Source organism: Chiroxiphia lanceolata, chromosome 20 (assembly GCF_009829145.1).
Source record: "Chiroxiphia lanceolata isolate bChiLan1 chromosome 20, bChiLan1.pri, whole genome shotgun sequence".
Taxonomy (NCBI): domain Eukaryota; kingdom Metazoa; phylum Chordata; class Aves; order Passeriformes; family Pipridae; genus Chiroxiphia; species Chiroxiphia lanceolata.
This window is the reverse complement of record NC_045656.1, coordinates 1,625,741-1,638,612: the sequence shown is the minus strand read 5'-3', so window position 1 is coordinate 1,638,612 and position 12,872 is coordinate 1,625,741. Positions and strand designations below refer to the sequence as shown.

Genomic DNA, 12,872 nt, shown 5'->3' with positions numbered 1-12,872 from the left:
TCATTCCCAGTCCATAACACAGCCAGGGCTGCCTCGAACCAGGTACAGAATCTGCCCTTGTTAAACTCACACACTTGGTGATGGCTCATCTCTCTGGTTTGTTGAGGTCTCTGCAGGGCCTCTCTGCCCTCCAGGGAGTCAACAGCTCCTCCCAATTCAGTGTTATCAGCAAACTCAGTATTCCTTTGAGTCCTGTGTCCAGGTCGTTAATGAAGATGTTGAAGAGCACCAGGCTGAGCATGGAGCCCTGCGAAACCCCACTAGTAACCATGCCAGCCTGATGTTACATTTTTCTCCTTGTGCTTTTTAATAGGTAGAAAACAATCATTTCACTCAGTATTCATTTATGTTCAGAAGCAATCAACACAACACAAAGGATACAGGTGGTATTTTCAGCACATTAAAGGCCTGTCACAGAGAATTCAACCACCAGCCATGTTGGGATGCTCCATTTCATACCCCAGCCCACATCAGACTGCCCAGTCCTTTCTGGAGAGTGTGTGTCCACCTGCTGCAGCCTCACACAAAGCAGCTCTGTACACCCAGATGGGCTCCAGGCACGTGCTGAAGTCGGAGGGATGAGACTGGGGGTGCAGAAAGCTCTGGGGGAAAGACCTGGTTTGTTCAAATAACCAGCTGTATGGTTTTAATAAATTTTCTGAACACGTTTCAGAAACCTTACAGGACTTTTTGGGGTCATGTTTCTGCTCTGCATTTCTTTTAGATTGGAAACTGTCTTAAACTATCCAATTCAATGTTTCTCCTCTATAGCCCTGATTTGCAATTACTCTCTCCCTTCTCTGGAGCCAAAAGCAGTGTTATCTAGATTCCCTGAGAGGAGCAGCAGGTATCACGGTGCAAACCACACATTTGGTTCACATTAACTTATCTCCCCCTTGCGCAGGATCATAAAAAGTTAATTGGAATATGCAGCTCCAACACACACCACAACGTGAGCTGGGCCAGCCAACACTAAAACCTCACCGTGTGGCAGCTCTGTTTGGAAACAAGCTAAAACCTGTCAGATTTCATTTTGAGAAAGGAAAAAAAAAAAAAGGCAAATTAATTTAACCAATATCTCGTTTCTTCTGGCGTAACTTTGTAACTTCCTACGGGACACACAACATCCCCCAAACCAAACTCTCTCTGTAGGCAGAGATGGCTGTGCTGCCTTTCCAGCTCTGCCCTGTGATACAAAAAGATGAAATAGGTAAATCAGGGCTGCCAAAACTGGTCAGGAACATCCAGGCAGATTAGAACTGACCTAGGAGGCTCCAGGGTTTTTCTCCAGCAGCAATCACTGGAGTCCAGAGCCCCTGAACAGCAGTGCTGTAAAGCAGATGTGCAGCTTGGAACTGGCTTCTTCAGTACCAGTAAAGCAAACATCTGGGCTTAGATGATGTCCCATGGCCCAGTTTATGCAGTCATTGCCTTCTGGGTGTCCTAATGAACAGCTCCCTACTCTTCAAAATTATTTTTAATTAGTTTTGATTAAAGAATAAATTAATAATTAAACTCCCATCAGTGATAATAGAATTTGAAGTGCTCATGAATCCTACAGTCTGGTAGTCAGAGCTCAAGCATGCCTAAATCCACCCATCCATCCATCCATCCACCCATCCATCCCCCTGCAGCAACACCCCTTCTTACTAATCCTACCCCCAACCACGAGGCTTTCATGAGTGAGACCTGAGGGAAGCACTGTCCCCCCCTACACCCCCACCCCAGCAGTGAGTGGCCACCACCCCACACAGCCCTTCAAGAGCAAGGCACCATCCAAGCAGTGACACAGCATAACAAATCAGGAAGAAAGGTGCTTTTGGAAGATCCCTTCCACAGCTTTTGGCACAGGTAGAGATTTAATGAGTTTGGTACTCAGACCTTCTAAATCAAGTGTAAGGTCTGAGTCTTTGGTTTGTTTGCTTTCACAGGACTGAAAATGTTTTCCATGCCCTGTGTTGTGTTCTTTATGCACACTGAGTTGTCATGTCAAGTGTCTCTACCCCTGTGGTGCCTCTGTGCAGGTACAACAGCCACGCTCCTTTCCCTGGCTGTGCCTGTGAGATTGCCAAGTTCTTCAGAGGAACATCTTGCTCTGGCTGAGGAGATGCACAGCACTCACACAACGAAACAGTCAGTGTTTGCAATGCTACAGAAATATAAATAGGCTGTACTAAACATAACTGAGCAAAAGGCATTTCAGTGATCTCAAGTTGAAAAGGCAATAGTAAATAGAAACGTCCTGACAAAGAGAACTGGAGACACAAGAGATGGCTGTTCCACACTGCTTTATAGTCCGGATGGTGAGTATTTGGGAACAGGCAGATAAAGCGAGCATGCTCCTTCCTCCAGACACGTGCAGCCAAGACACTGACTGAAGAGAGCAGCAGCACAAGGTCTGTGCACTCTGCAAATGGAGATGTTGATCTGCCCGGGAGGGGAGATGTGGTTTATGAAATTAGCCAGTGTGTTTTTATAGCAACTTCCAAAGGCATTCCCTCAAACTCCACTGTTATCTCTGAACACACAAGTGTAAATAACAATATCCATTATGTCAACGCTTCATTCAACACACAAAGATAACTTCTTCTCCCTTCCCAAGAGGAGGCAGCCTGATAGAAACTGAAAAGGCCATTAACAGCCATGACTACAGCAAGTGTGAATAATCTGATAACATCAGGTGAGCAGCCCAGAAAGGGAGATCATTAGACAGCCCTGCCCTGATCCTCGATTGGAGTCCCAGCACCATCCACCTCTTATGTGGAGGATGGAACACGCTCATTTCGCTTTTATTGAGTCAAAAATAAGACAGTAATTGGATTGAGGCTTTCAGGGGAGAGGGAGGGAGAAGGATCTTCTTAGACTCCCTAATGCCAATCTTCATGACCTGTCTGATCTCTGGGTAAATGCCACATATAGGTTAATCCTCCCAAATCCTCAGTATGACCTTGTCAAATCAAACTGTTCATCAGAGGCTACTAGATAAGAATAAACAAATGAACTCATGCTGCACCCCTCCCAGCTGTCACTTAGGGGTGCTTATAGACAAGGGCTCTTTAGTGGGCACCCTGCTGCAACAGCACTGACTGCAAAATGTGAGGAGTGAACAGACACCTGCTGAACTGACACGCTTGTGAGCACCCTGCATGTGCAAGATATACACACACACATTTCACTCTGTGTGCCCTGAGCTTTCTGTTTTCCCCTTGATTTTCCTAATGTAAAAGAATATTTATTTTTAAGAACATACATGCATCCAGATTAAAAAGTATCACAACCTAACGCTGGGGAAGTGTGTTACAAGGACGTGCCTTAGACACCAAATTGCTCCTTTCACACAAACCAATTAAAATGCAGCCGTGTCACAGCTGCCTCCCACAGACTCAGTGCTCAGACAGAGCCTTCTGGGGCACAGCAGGTCACTTACCCCCTTTAACTCCAGGCCATCAGAAGAAGTCCTAATGTCTGCTCCACCTTTGCTGCTGTCTGTGCTTGGACTGCTGCCATTCATTTATTCCGTGTTGGCCTGCAGCCACCCAACAGATGGCAGTGACTTTTAGAGGGAGCAGGGTAATTCTGAACCAGTGACCCGAAAGGTGGAAGGTTTTGCAGCCCACTGCTTGCCCTCTGGCCCGAACATCTGTGAACTTGCCCTTTTCAAATGCACTCGGAATAGTGCTGCAGGCACTGAAAAATACACACACAGCATTACCAGTAAGGTTTAGTTTTCTCCCACTTCTCCCAGCCTTCAAAACACAGTACTATTATGTCCCACTATTATGTCCCACTCTGACTGCTCACCAAACCACATCTGATGTCAACACCCAAGGAGTACAATTTCAAAGGCCTGCTTGTCATCTTGTCTGTTAAAGCACCTTTGCAATTACTGTCATGCTTTCTCTTCATGAACTGAGGAAGGTCTAGTGAAAATCTATTATTTTTCCCTCATGTCTTAGGAGGCAGTTTATTGTAATGCATAAATCACTGCAGTTTGGGTTTGGTCTTCCTCTACTATAACCTTGTTTCATCTATATATGATTCTACCCAACAATTTTATTGTTTCTACACGCCTGTCCTTGTTCAGATAGTGACTACAATTTAGAATATATTTTGAAGGTGAAAATGTGTGGGTACAAATACATTGCAAAGTACTTGAAGAGGCCAAAAGCTTCTGTGCACATATTTTTCCCCTTACACTTGATATCCCTCTTCATCCCTAAAAAAGCACATGTCCTCCTGCATGGCCTATCTGCTGTGATATTCTTTGTAGTTTGGGTTTGGGTTTTTTCCCTTTTTTTTCTTCTATTGCAGGATATGTCAGATTTCAAAGGTCTTTGCTTTCATGCTTCCTCAAGACCATGTTTCCCAGCAGTTGGTCCTGAGGCCAAAAAGCAAAAGAAGTTGTGCTCTTTTCTGAACCGTGGAGATCTCTCAGGGATCAGAGGAAGATCCACTCTTTCAGGAGCTGAACAAAGAAGAACAACCCTTTTGGTCCCAGGAAGCCGTCCACTGAATTTCTAAATTACATCGGGCTTTGATGACCCAGGTCAGAAAGCAGCTCGGCAGAGAGATGCTCCATGGAGTTAATCCAGCAACAGGACTGCAGAACTTCTGCTGCAGTGAAGAGCAAACCCCTGAATGTGCCAAGAGAATGAGAGCAAAGGGAAGGAGCATTGGGATGAGAAAACAAACCTAACCAAAAAACCCCAACAAACCACCAAACCAAACACCAACAAATCTAACATATTTGGCATCATGTTTTGTGAAGCAGTAAAACAGGCATGTGGAAAAGGCTACAGTTTCTGCATAACTATCCCATCTGTAGACTTTTCCAGCCCCATCATTAATCACTGGGTCTCTCCTCCGCAGGACTCATAACAAACCCCAGCCGCCAAATCCCAGCGTAAATCCCACCATCGGCCCCGGAGTGTGAAACAGACAGTTGACTTTAGGATTGTTCTTTATGTTCAGAAACATGAATAAATCACACACCATCAAGTTTATCATTTTTTCTCCTCAGAGAAATGTGAAATATTACAGATCATCTTCACTACATCAGTTTCTTCACAGTCCATTAGCAGGCAAGGTCTATTTTTCGTATAATTTACCAAACCACTGGTCTAATTTCTCTTATTTCTTTTGGAGCAGGAAACATATACAGAATATGTTCTCCTGGTACACATCACCCATAACCAACCTTCCCGTCTTTCATTCCAGGGTTACAAAAAGCTGTTGGAGTTGGCTGGCAGCTCGAGGTGGTTCAGATCTGGGGTTTCTTTACATGGGCGCTATGAAAAAAACCTGACTATCAGAAATGAAACCTATCATCAAATAACTTTGAGATGTCTCAAGCTGGATGCTCAGAAAAATACCTATCCCAAAGCACTAACCAGCTCTGAAGGGTTGGCAGGTTTTGTGGGGTGTATGGGTGAGAGAGGAACATTACCAGTGGTTTTCTGAAATGGTGCTGTGCCCTCACGATCTTACTCCAAACACAAACAGATTCCCCACCCTGCAAAGAAACCCACAAACCCAACAAAAAACCAGCCCAAAATCACAACCACCAAAACCCCCATAGACCAGGAAACAGGCTCAAAACCCCCAAGAACTCCTGTCTCAGTTTCAAAAACCACCTCAGGTAGTTGGTTGCCCCAACAAACACACAGAGGGTACAACGGGCACGTGCCATGACATGATGGCCCCTCTGAACCCCTCCATGTTCAATACAGGTCTGGGAAGCAGAACAGAGCACATCCCACTGTAACACTGGAACTGCCCTGAGCACACACAAAGGACTTCAGACCACAAGGCCACCAGTTTGGTACTTTCACCAAGACCATAAGATCAATTATTATAAGGAAAAAAAAAAGGCAGTGGAAGTTAAGGTGAAATTGGTGCAGTCTTTCCTTACAACAAAACTCTCTTATTAAACACTCTCTGCCAAAGTTGGATGTGATGTCCCTTGCTCAGAACAGGACAGAGAGAAAGAGGTGAAACTGCAGTCAAAATAAGAGGAGTCAAGAGACATAGGCCTCATCTTTTCCCACTGCAGCTCTGTAAGGGAGAAAAATTACAAAAATCTGCAGTGTGTCAACCTCTCTCCCTTTTTTTTTCACCCCCCAAATATTCAGTTTCCCTGGAGAAGCAAGGAGAGAAGCTGATAGGATTTCACACTGAACCACTGCAATAATTGCCAAAACTTCTTCCCTACCAGCTGAAGAGTGAACGGTGGGAGTCCAAACTCGGGTAAGAGGAAGGAGGTGACATTCACTTTTCCAGTATCTGCCTGTTGCCTGCAAGAAAGGCCGAGCTGGAGAATTGCTTTGAAAGATCTGCAGGTGGAGGAAACCCTCAAATGTCATGAGTGCAATAAGAAATGCTACTGGTGAAAAACAAATTCTTAAAGCAGTTGCTGGGCTTGGATGCTGAAATAACAAATGTATATTTAAAATACGAAGCCCCAAAGCTTCAGAATTTTCTTCTTCATAGAGCCAAATCAAGACCCAGCTCCAAGTGTAGACAAAGGAAACTATGATGGTAAATTGGGAATGTTTTTTCTGCCTCACTTGCATGGGCCAGACAAATCAAGTTGGCAGCTGCCTGCTCCTGGAGGGCCTGGTGTGCTCAAGTTGGTGAAGCCTTGCATCAACTACAAAAGAAAAGAGCTGTTGCTTTTCTTCTCAGGGCTTCTACTGCTAATAAACTGCAAATCTCCATTTCTTTCCTCCTCCGTTCACACTGATCTCTAAGGCGTTTTCACAGGTGGATCTTGGTGGCAGTCATGCATGCTCATAACACCAGAGAGAGCATTGGCTGCTTCCAACCTCTAAATGTGACCAGTCACGCTGGATCTGGGACCAAGGGGCCCTCCTGTTCCTCTGGGGTTTAATCCACTTCAGTGGGATTTGCCAAAGCAGCAGAGCACCACAGTAAAATAAAATACAGGAGGGCAGTGCCCTGCATTAAAACATCACCAGCCCAGTGACTGCTCAGGGTCAGGTGGGGTTGTAGTAACCTGAGTTATTTCTCAGGATTTTTTTGCTCATAATTTCTAAATCCCCTGAATTGGTGTCTCTCAAAAACGCTTAGTAGCACAAGTCTTTTGTTCCTTTTTTTGCACAGGAACAACCACAATATAACATAAAACATTTATTCCAGAGTCAAACACGTATTCAAAACATTAGCTCCAGCAAAAGAAACAATCAGACACAAGAGCTTTCTGCTCCATTCCCAACAGAACACTTAGTAAGAAGAGAATGACTTTATCAACAAGCAGTAAAAACCTTAGTTTCCCATGTCTGAAAGAGATTTCATTAAATGCTTCCCTTGACTAGGTGCAGATCATTATATTTCTCAAAGACTGTAAGCAATGTGAGCCTGTGAGTGCACCACGAGGCCCGAGCCCTGATTGACAGCTCTAGGAATTACAATAAATACTGCAGGAACATAAGCAATGCTTCCACCAGAGCCCACTGCCAAACTAAGTGCTTCCTTACAGAAAACAAAACAAAACAAAACAAAAAATAAACCTGGTAAAGCTCCATTTAATGCTGTTTCTCAGAGAAGAGTTGTAAGAAAAACACTCATCAGGCACAGACACTTCCCATTTCCTCAGCCCTGCAGAGTTCAGTGCCTGTCTCACTCCGCCTGACCCAAGGACACGCTCCCCGTCCTCCGGGGCTTCTCACCCTCCCAGCTCCTGCCCACGACAGCCAGGATGCAACAATGGGAGGCCCCTTCCAACTGGGCCAACCTTGGGAGCTGTGCTTCCCCCTGCCAGCCCAGCCCAGCCCTCTCCTGTTCCACACACCTGCCAAACCCCTCCTCGCAGGGACGATGGGAAGCCGCCCTGCCCGCCGTGTCTCCAAGGGTTTGCCTGCATTATTCATGCACTGGCTCCCTGGCACTGATAAAGGCCACACTGATGGTGAAAAAAAGCTAATTCACAGCCTGGGAAGGATTAATCTTGCTACTGCAAAATGTCTTGGCTGCAGTGAGAGTTAGTCAGTCATGGGACGGACGTAAGCCAGAATTAAACCAAGAACGTGCAGAAAATTATGCTTTTCTTGCAAAGACAGAGGAGAACAAATGCCTCTGAGACAGTCTGTTAAATGACATTCTTTGCTACATTTTTTACTTAAAGATCAGTCATACCCTGAAAGGTGTGAGGGTGGTACTTTACTCTTCCTGCTCCATCTCCTTCCACACTCCAAACTGCTCAAGGCAATAACCACAGTCCTGATTCAGGGAAGGAAAACCCACCTTCAACTTCAGTACTAATGACAAGTGTCTTAAGCCAGAAGATTTAATCCTTTCCAATCCATTTGTATTTCTCACTGGTAGATGAATTAGTCAATAATAGGCACGACCACTTCCTGCTACACCTACAACACGGATATCTCACGACAACTCCCACCTGGACTCAAAAGCTGCACCGTGGCCTGTGGATCAGGGAATATCATCCTGCTTGGGGACACAACTCAAACAGAATCTACCACTATTTCCAGCAGGAGGACCAAGTTGCAGGCATGCATGCACACAGGGGAATCTGAATGCTTAACCACTGGCACCCACTTTGCAAAAAACAACTTGCAAACTTCTCTTCAATTCTCAATTTCTTCACAGTCCTGGTCCTTTGTAGCCAGTGTGTCCTTCAGAAAGGAATGTGGACATTAAAGGTATGAGGCAGGGAAGCACCAGGAGGACACCTGCATGAGCACGCTGAAGTCTCTCCATGAAGTTTTCTAGGTCCCAAAATCAGATCAGCAAAAGGAAATGCAGCACAGCTGTAACATTTTGTATTTTAGCTTCATTTTTTTCATTCCTTAAGGCATGTTTAAACACTATCTCTGAGTAAACACTAGTCAAAGTTGTATGTGTGCATGAAAGAAAAGCTCTATCCCTTTCTTTGATGCCAATCAACACCATCAAAACACTCCACAGACACCCACATTTTAAGAGAAAAGAAAGCAAATGGAAAACAGTTCCATACTAAAATGCAGTCAGTGATCCACTCAGAGGCTCTTAATGCTGCAGCTTTGATTGCCCTTACACGCCAGCAGAGACAAAGGAATGCAATTTGATTGTGCATTCCTAAAAGGAAATTATATTCCCCTCTCTCTATCTTTCTTAAGCATTTGCAATTTTTCAGAAAATGCCATCAACAGTATAAATCACCTGGGCCTAATACAATGGACGAAGCCACAGTAATCAATTCTTATTTATTAATCAGCTTCTATCATGATGTTCTATAATCATTAGACTCCAGTTTGGACACAATAATAATGAAGCTAACAGAACTAATGCAATTTGTGGTAAGATGTTGGCAGGCAATGGCAATAACATTGCTTGATAATAATACAGTAAGGCAAACCAGTCTTGGCTGTAAGAAAAGATATTAAAATGGACAAAAATACACCAGGGAAAGGAGGTTTTAGAAGTACATATTTTCAAGTTGTTATTTAAAAAAAAAAAAAGATAATAATGTTAGAGCTCAATCTACACCACCAGAAATGAAGGGCTTAGGGTTATATAAAATCACTTCTACTCTCAGGAAGACACAGTAACCACATTTGAACATCCTCATAGCATCTAAATACAGAGTGAGGTTACGAGAGTCAGATGAAGGAAAAAATGAACATTTCTCTTGGAAGAAAATTCTCTTAATTACACAAAGTATTCTGCCTAAGATTGTGCCATGGAAAGCCTGCAGATCCTGGCTGTTTGTACACACTAAGACCAAGAGCCACCCTCTAAACTCTTGGCTGCTCCCTTCACCTCGACTGTCTGAACAGAAGAGCTTAAAAATGGACAAGGGAGAAAACCATAAAGCAAGGAACAGTGCTTAGATCCTTGGGAGCAAAGTCCACTGCAAACACCACATTGCTGGGGGTGCTTTTAGCTCTCAAAAACATCCTTGTTCCAATGATCAGAGGAATTTCTGGGTGAGAGGGATCGCTGCACCACAGAAGGCACAGTTCAAAGGGACAGCAAACCACACAGAATAATTCTGTGGCAATATGACCCCGTGAAATGCTCAGAGCAGCAGAGACCTGCACCTTAAAAATCTCAACTACTAAAAAAGACAGGGGGGAAAAAAAACGGAAAAGAAAGAAAAAAAACTTGTTTATAATAAAGACTACATTCTGTAGCAATTTCCTAGATTCCTGGGGTTAGAAATCTAGATTGCCAATGGATAAGTGAGCCTTAAAATCACATCCCTGCTGACAAAAATTCATTTCTTATAACCGTCTCCATTTACCGGAATGTTGAATCTTTCCCATGGGGAAGGAACAAATGAAAATGTTATTTCTCTGCTCATGAACTCATACCTTTCTGTCTGCTTTTCACTGTTGGCAATTTCATTCTCTTCCAAATTTGACTAAAGCCCGTGACCTGGGGGAAATAATGTCTATATAATAATCTTCTGAAACTCTAATTCTGAGTCATGTTTTTTTGGATGTTGCCTCACACTTTATGAAAATTGCACTGAGCTATGAAATGTAAGTGATGTGATGTCTCTGCCTTAACATAATCATTCTGTCTGGTGACCATGTTGCAAATAATGATGATGATGATAATAATAATGATAATAATAATGATAATAATAACAATGGAGTCTCCTTTGAAAGCAACAAAAAAAAAAAAAGAAACCCAAAACCCACATAAAATTAGAAAGAAAAAAACTCCATGCCTAATGGCAAAAATGATGTTGTGGCACCCTATTCCATAGGTTTATTTTCACTGCCCCATGAACTACTCACAACTGGTAGCAAATTAATGGTGTGAGAGAGGCAAGAGAAACATCCTGACACTGTGGCTGAGCAGCTTAACAGCCCTAAAGCTGCCCTGAGTGTGTGCTTTGGGGGACCCCACTAAATCCTGGCACTCTGCTCCCAGGGCCTGGGCCCGGCTGAACCAACCCCACATCTGCACACAGGGAGAAATCAGAAGCACATCCATAAAACACCAAATGTCTGGAAAATATAATTATTGGCTGGGGTCTCTGGAGCAGCTTGCTGAGCAAACTCAGCAGTGGGGATGTTTGCAGTTGATCAGCTCTTCCCCCAAAAGCAGAAATAACCACAGTGTCTGTTTATTGGATCCACAGCCACACATCGGCTGCATCCCTGCCCGGCCCTACAAATCCACCCAAACAGAGCTGTACATTACCAGATGTTTATTTTATTTTTTTATCCACACTGACCCATAAAATCTACAGTACAGTAGATCAAATGGTGGAAATCATTAAAAACTTGCTCTGAACAAAATTGGTACTGCCATGTGTTTTGTGCCTTCCTCCATGTGAAGCTCCATTCAGCTCCACAGGTATAAATCTAGAATAACCCCATTTTGATCAACAGCTATTTCACATGTGCAGAGGTGCAGCATACAGGTCTTGGTATTTAGTCTCTGATGTTTCTGGGATGAATAACATATCATATATGTATATGTGTGTGTATATACATATATATAAAATACAGCCAACCGAGAAATGCAAAAGAAGTGAGGAATGTTTTATTGGTTGGAAAAGAAAAGCCTGGCAATGAAAATCTGAGAAATTTTCACCTCATATACCCGAACATTAGATTTGCAGTGAACCAAAGCCCACAGCAGGACATGTTTGCTGCCAGGTAAGTATTCTGTAAAGTAAGATTTTTACAGTGCATCCTAAATCTGCAAATTGGTAGTCATAAAGTGCATCTTGAATTGTGAAGAACAGGGCAAGCATCAGCCCAGACCTTTGACAGCAAACGACATATTCCAGTGCCACACGAAAATTCACTTTGTCCCTCTGACACCATCTGAGAAAACCCAATCTCTCAGAGGCTCCTCCATGAACTCGGACAGACCGTGATCTCAGATGAGCACAATTCTGGGCCCCCACTGGCTCTCAGGTTTTACAAGCTGCCCCATCTTTCTGTGGTTATCTTGCAATGAAATAAAGCCCTTAATGCACTTTTGTTTGGGAGCCTCAGACCACTGCCACGGAAGGTGTGTTGAAGAGATGAGTGTGTGCACGTGTGTGTCCAGGTATGAACGGGGGAAAGGACAAGCTGAGAAGGGTGTCTCTTGGGACATAAAAAGCAGTGGAGGAAGATGATGCAATAATTACTGAAGGGGGACCCTCAGCCATGGTCTCCTGTATGACAGCAGTGGGCTCGAGGGTATGTCCTCACCTGAAAGACCAGGGCAGTGCATTCCTGCAGAGCTCCCCAGGGACGAGTCCAACTCCTGCCAGACAAACCTTGAATTCCCTACAAATCTGGGACACTGCAGGGTGAGCACTGCTCTGAGTCTCTCCAGGCAGGTGAATCCACTGCAGAGCCTCATCCCACAGCCACTGAGGGGGCACAAACAACCCCCTGACTGAGGCACACCTGGGGACAGCACAGCTCAGCCAAAGCCAGTTGCACTAAGGAATGAGTTACCATTGATTCCTGCAGTTTTCCATCAGGCCCTGCACGGGAAACAGCAGCTCAGTTTTAAACCAATCATCTCCTCCATGTGCCTTCCACACACAAGGACTTTAATTCTGATATTTTTCCTAAAGCACATTTAGATCCTCAGATAAAATCTGTCTGAGAAGTGCACACTCTTAATTTGTTGTTGTTGTTGTTAATGGTGGTGCTGCAATGTATTTCTTCAAAAAAACTTTACAACTTCCTTAGATGACAACGCTAAAAGGTTCATTTTAAATAATCAAGAAAGAAATAATTTCCATTAGATAAAGCAGTCAATAGCATCAGAAATGTGGCTGCAATTACTTGTTGCACTCTACAATGAAATCCTTGTAGTATAATAACCACAAGATGATGAAACACATTTTGTCTCCATTTCACATGACTGACCCCAATTTTGCCAAGGACATC

General features: G+C 43.9%; 1 protein-coding gene across 2 annotated transcripts in view; it reads right to left on the bottom strand.

Moving 5' to 3' along the window:
* The window catches only part of LOC116796521 (autism susceptibility gene 2 protein-like), a 402,708-nt gene that overhangs the window by 16,606 nt on the left and 373,230 nt on the right, over positions 1-12,872 (bottom strand). The window contains exon 5 of one of the 2 annotated variants that reach the window (XM_032707171.1): positions 3,626-3,687. The exons of the other annotated variant lie outside the window; for it this stretch is intronic. Within the exon in view, the coding sequence (XP_032563062.1) occupies positions 3,658-3,687 (30 nt within the window). The 3' untranslated portion in view covers positions 3,626-3,657. Of the gene's footprint in view, positions 1-3,625; positions 3,688-12,872 lie in introns of those variants that run through there. 2 annotated transcript variants of the gene reach the window in all.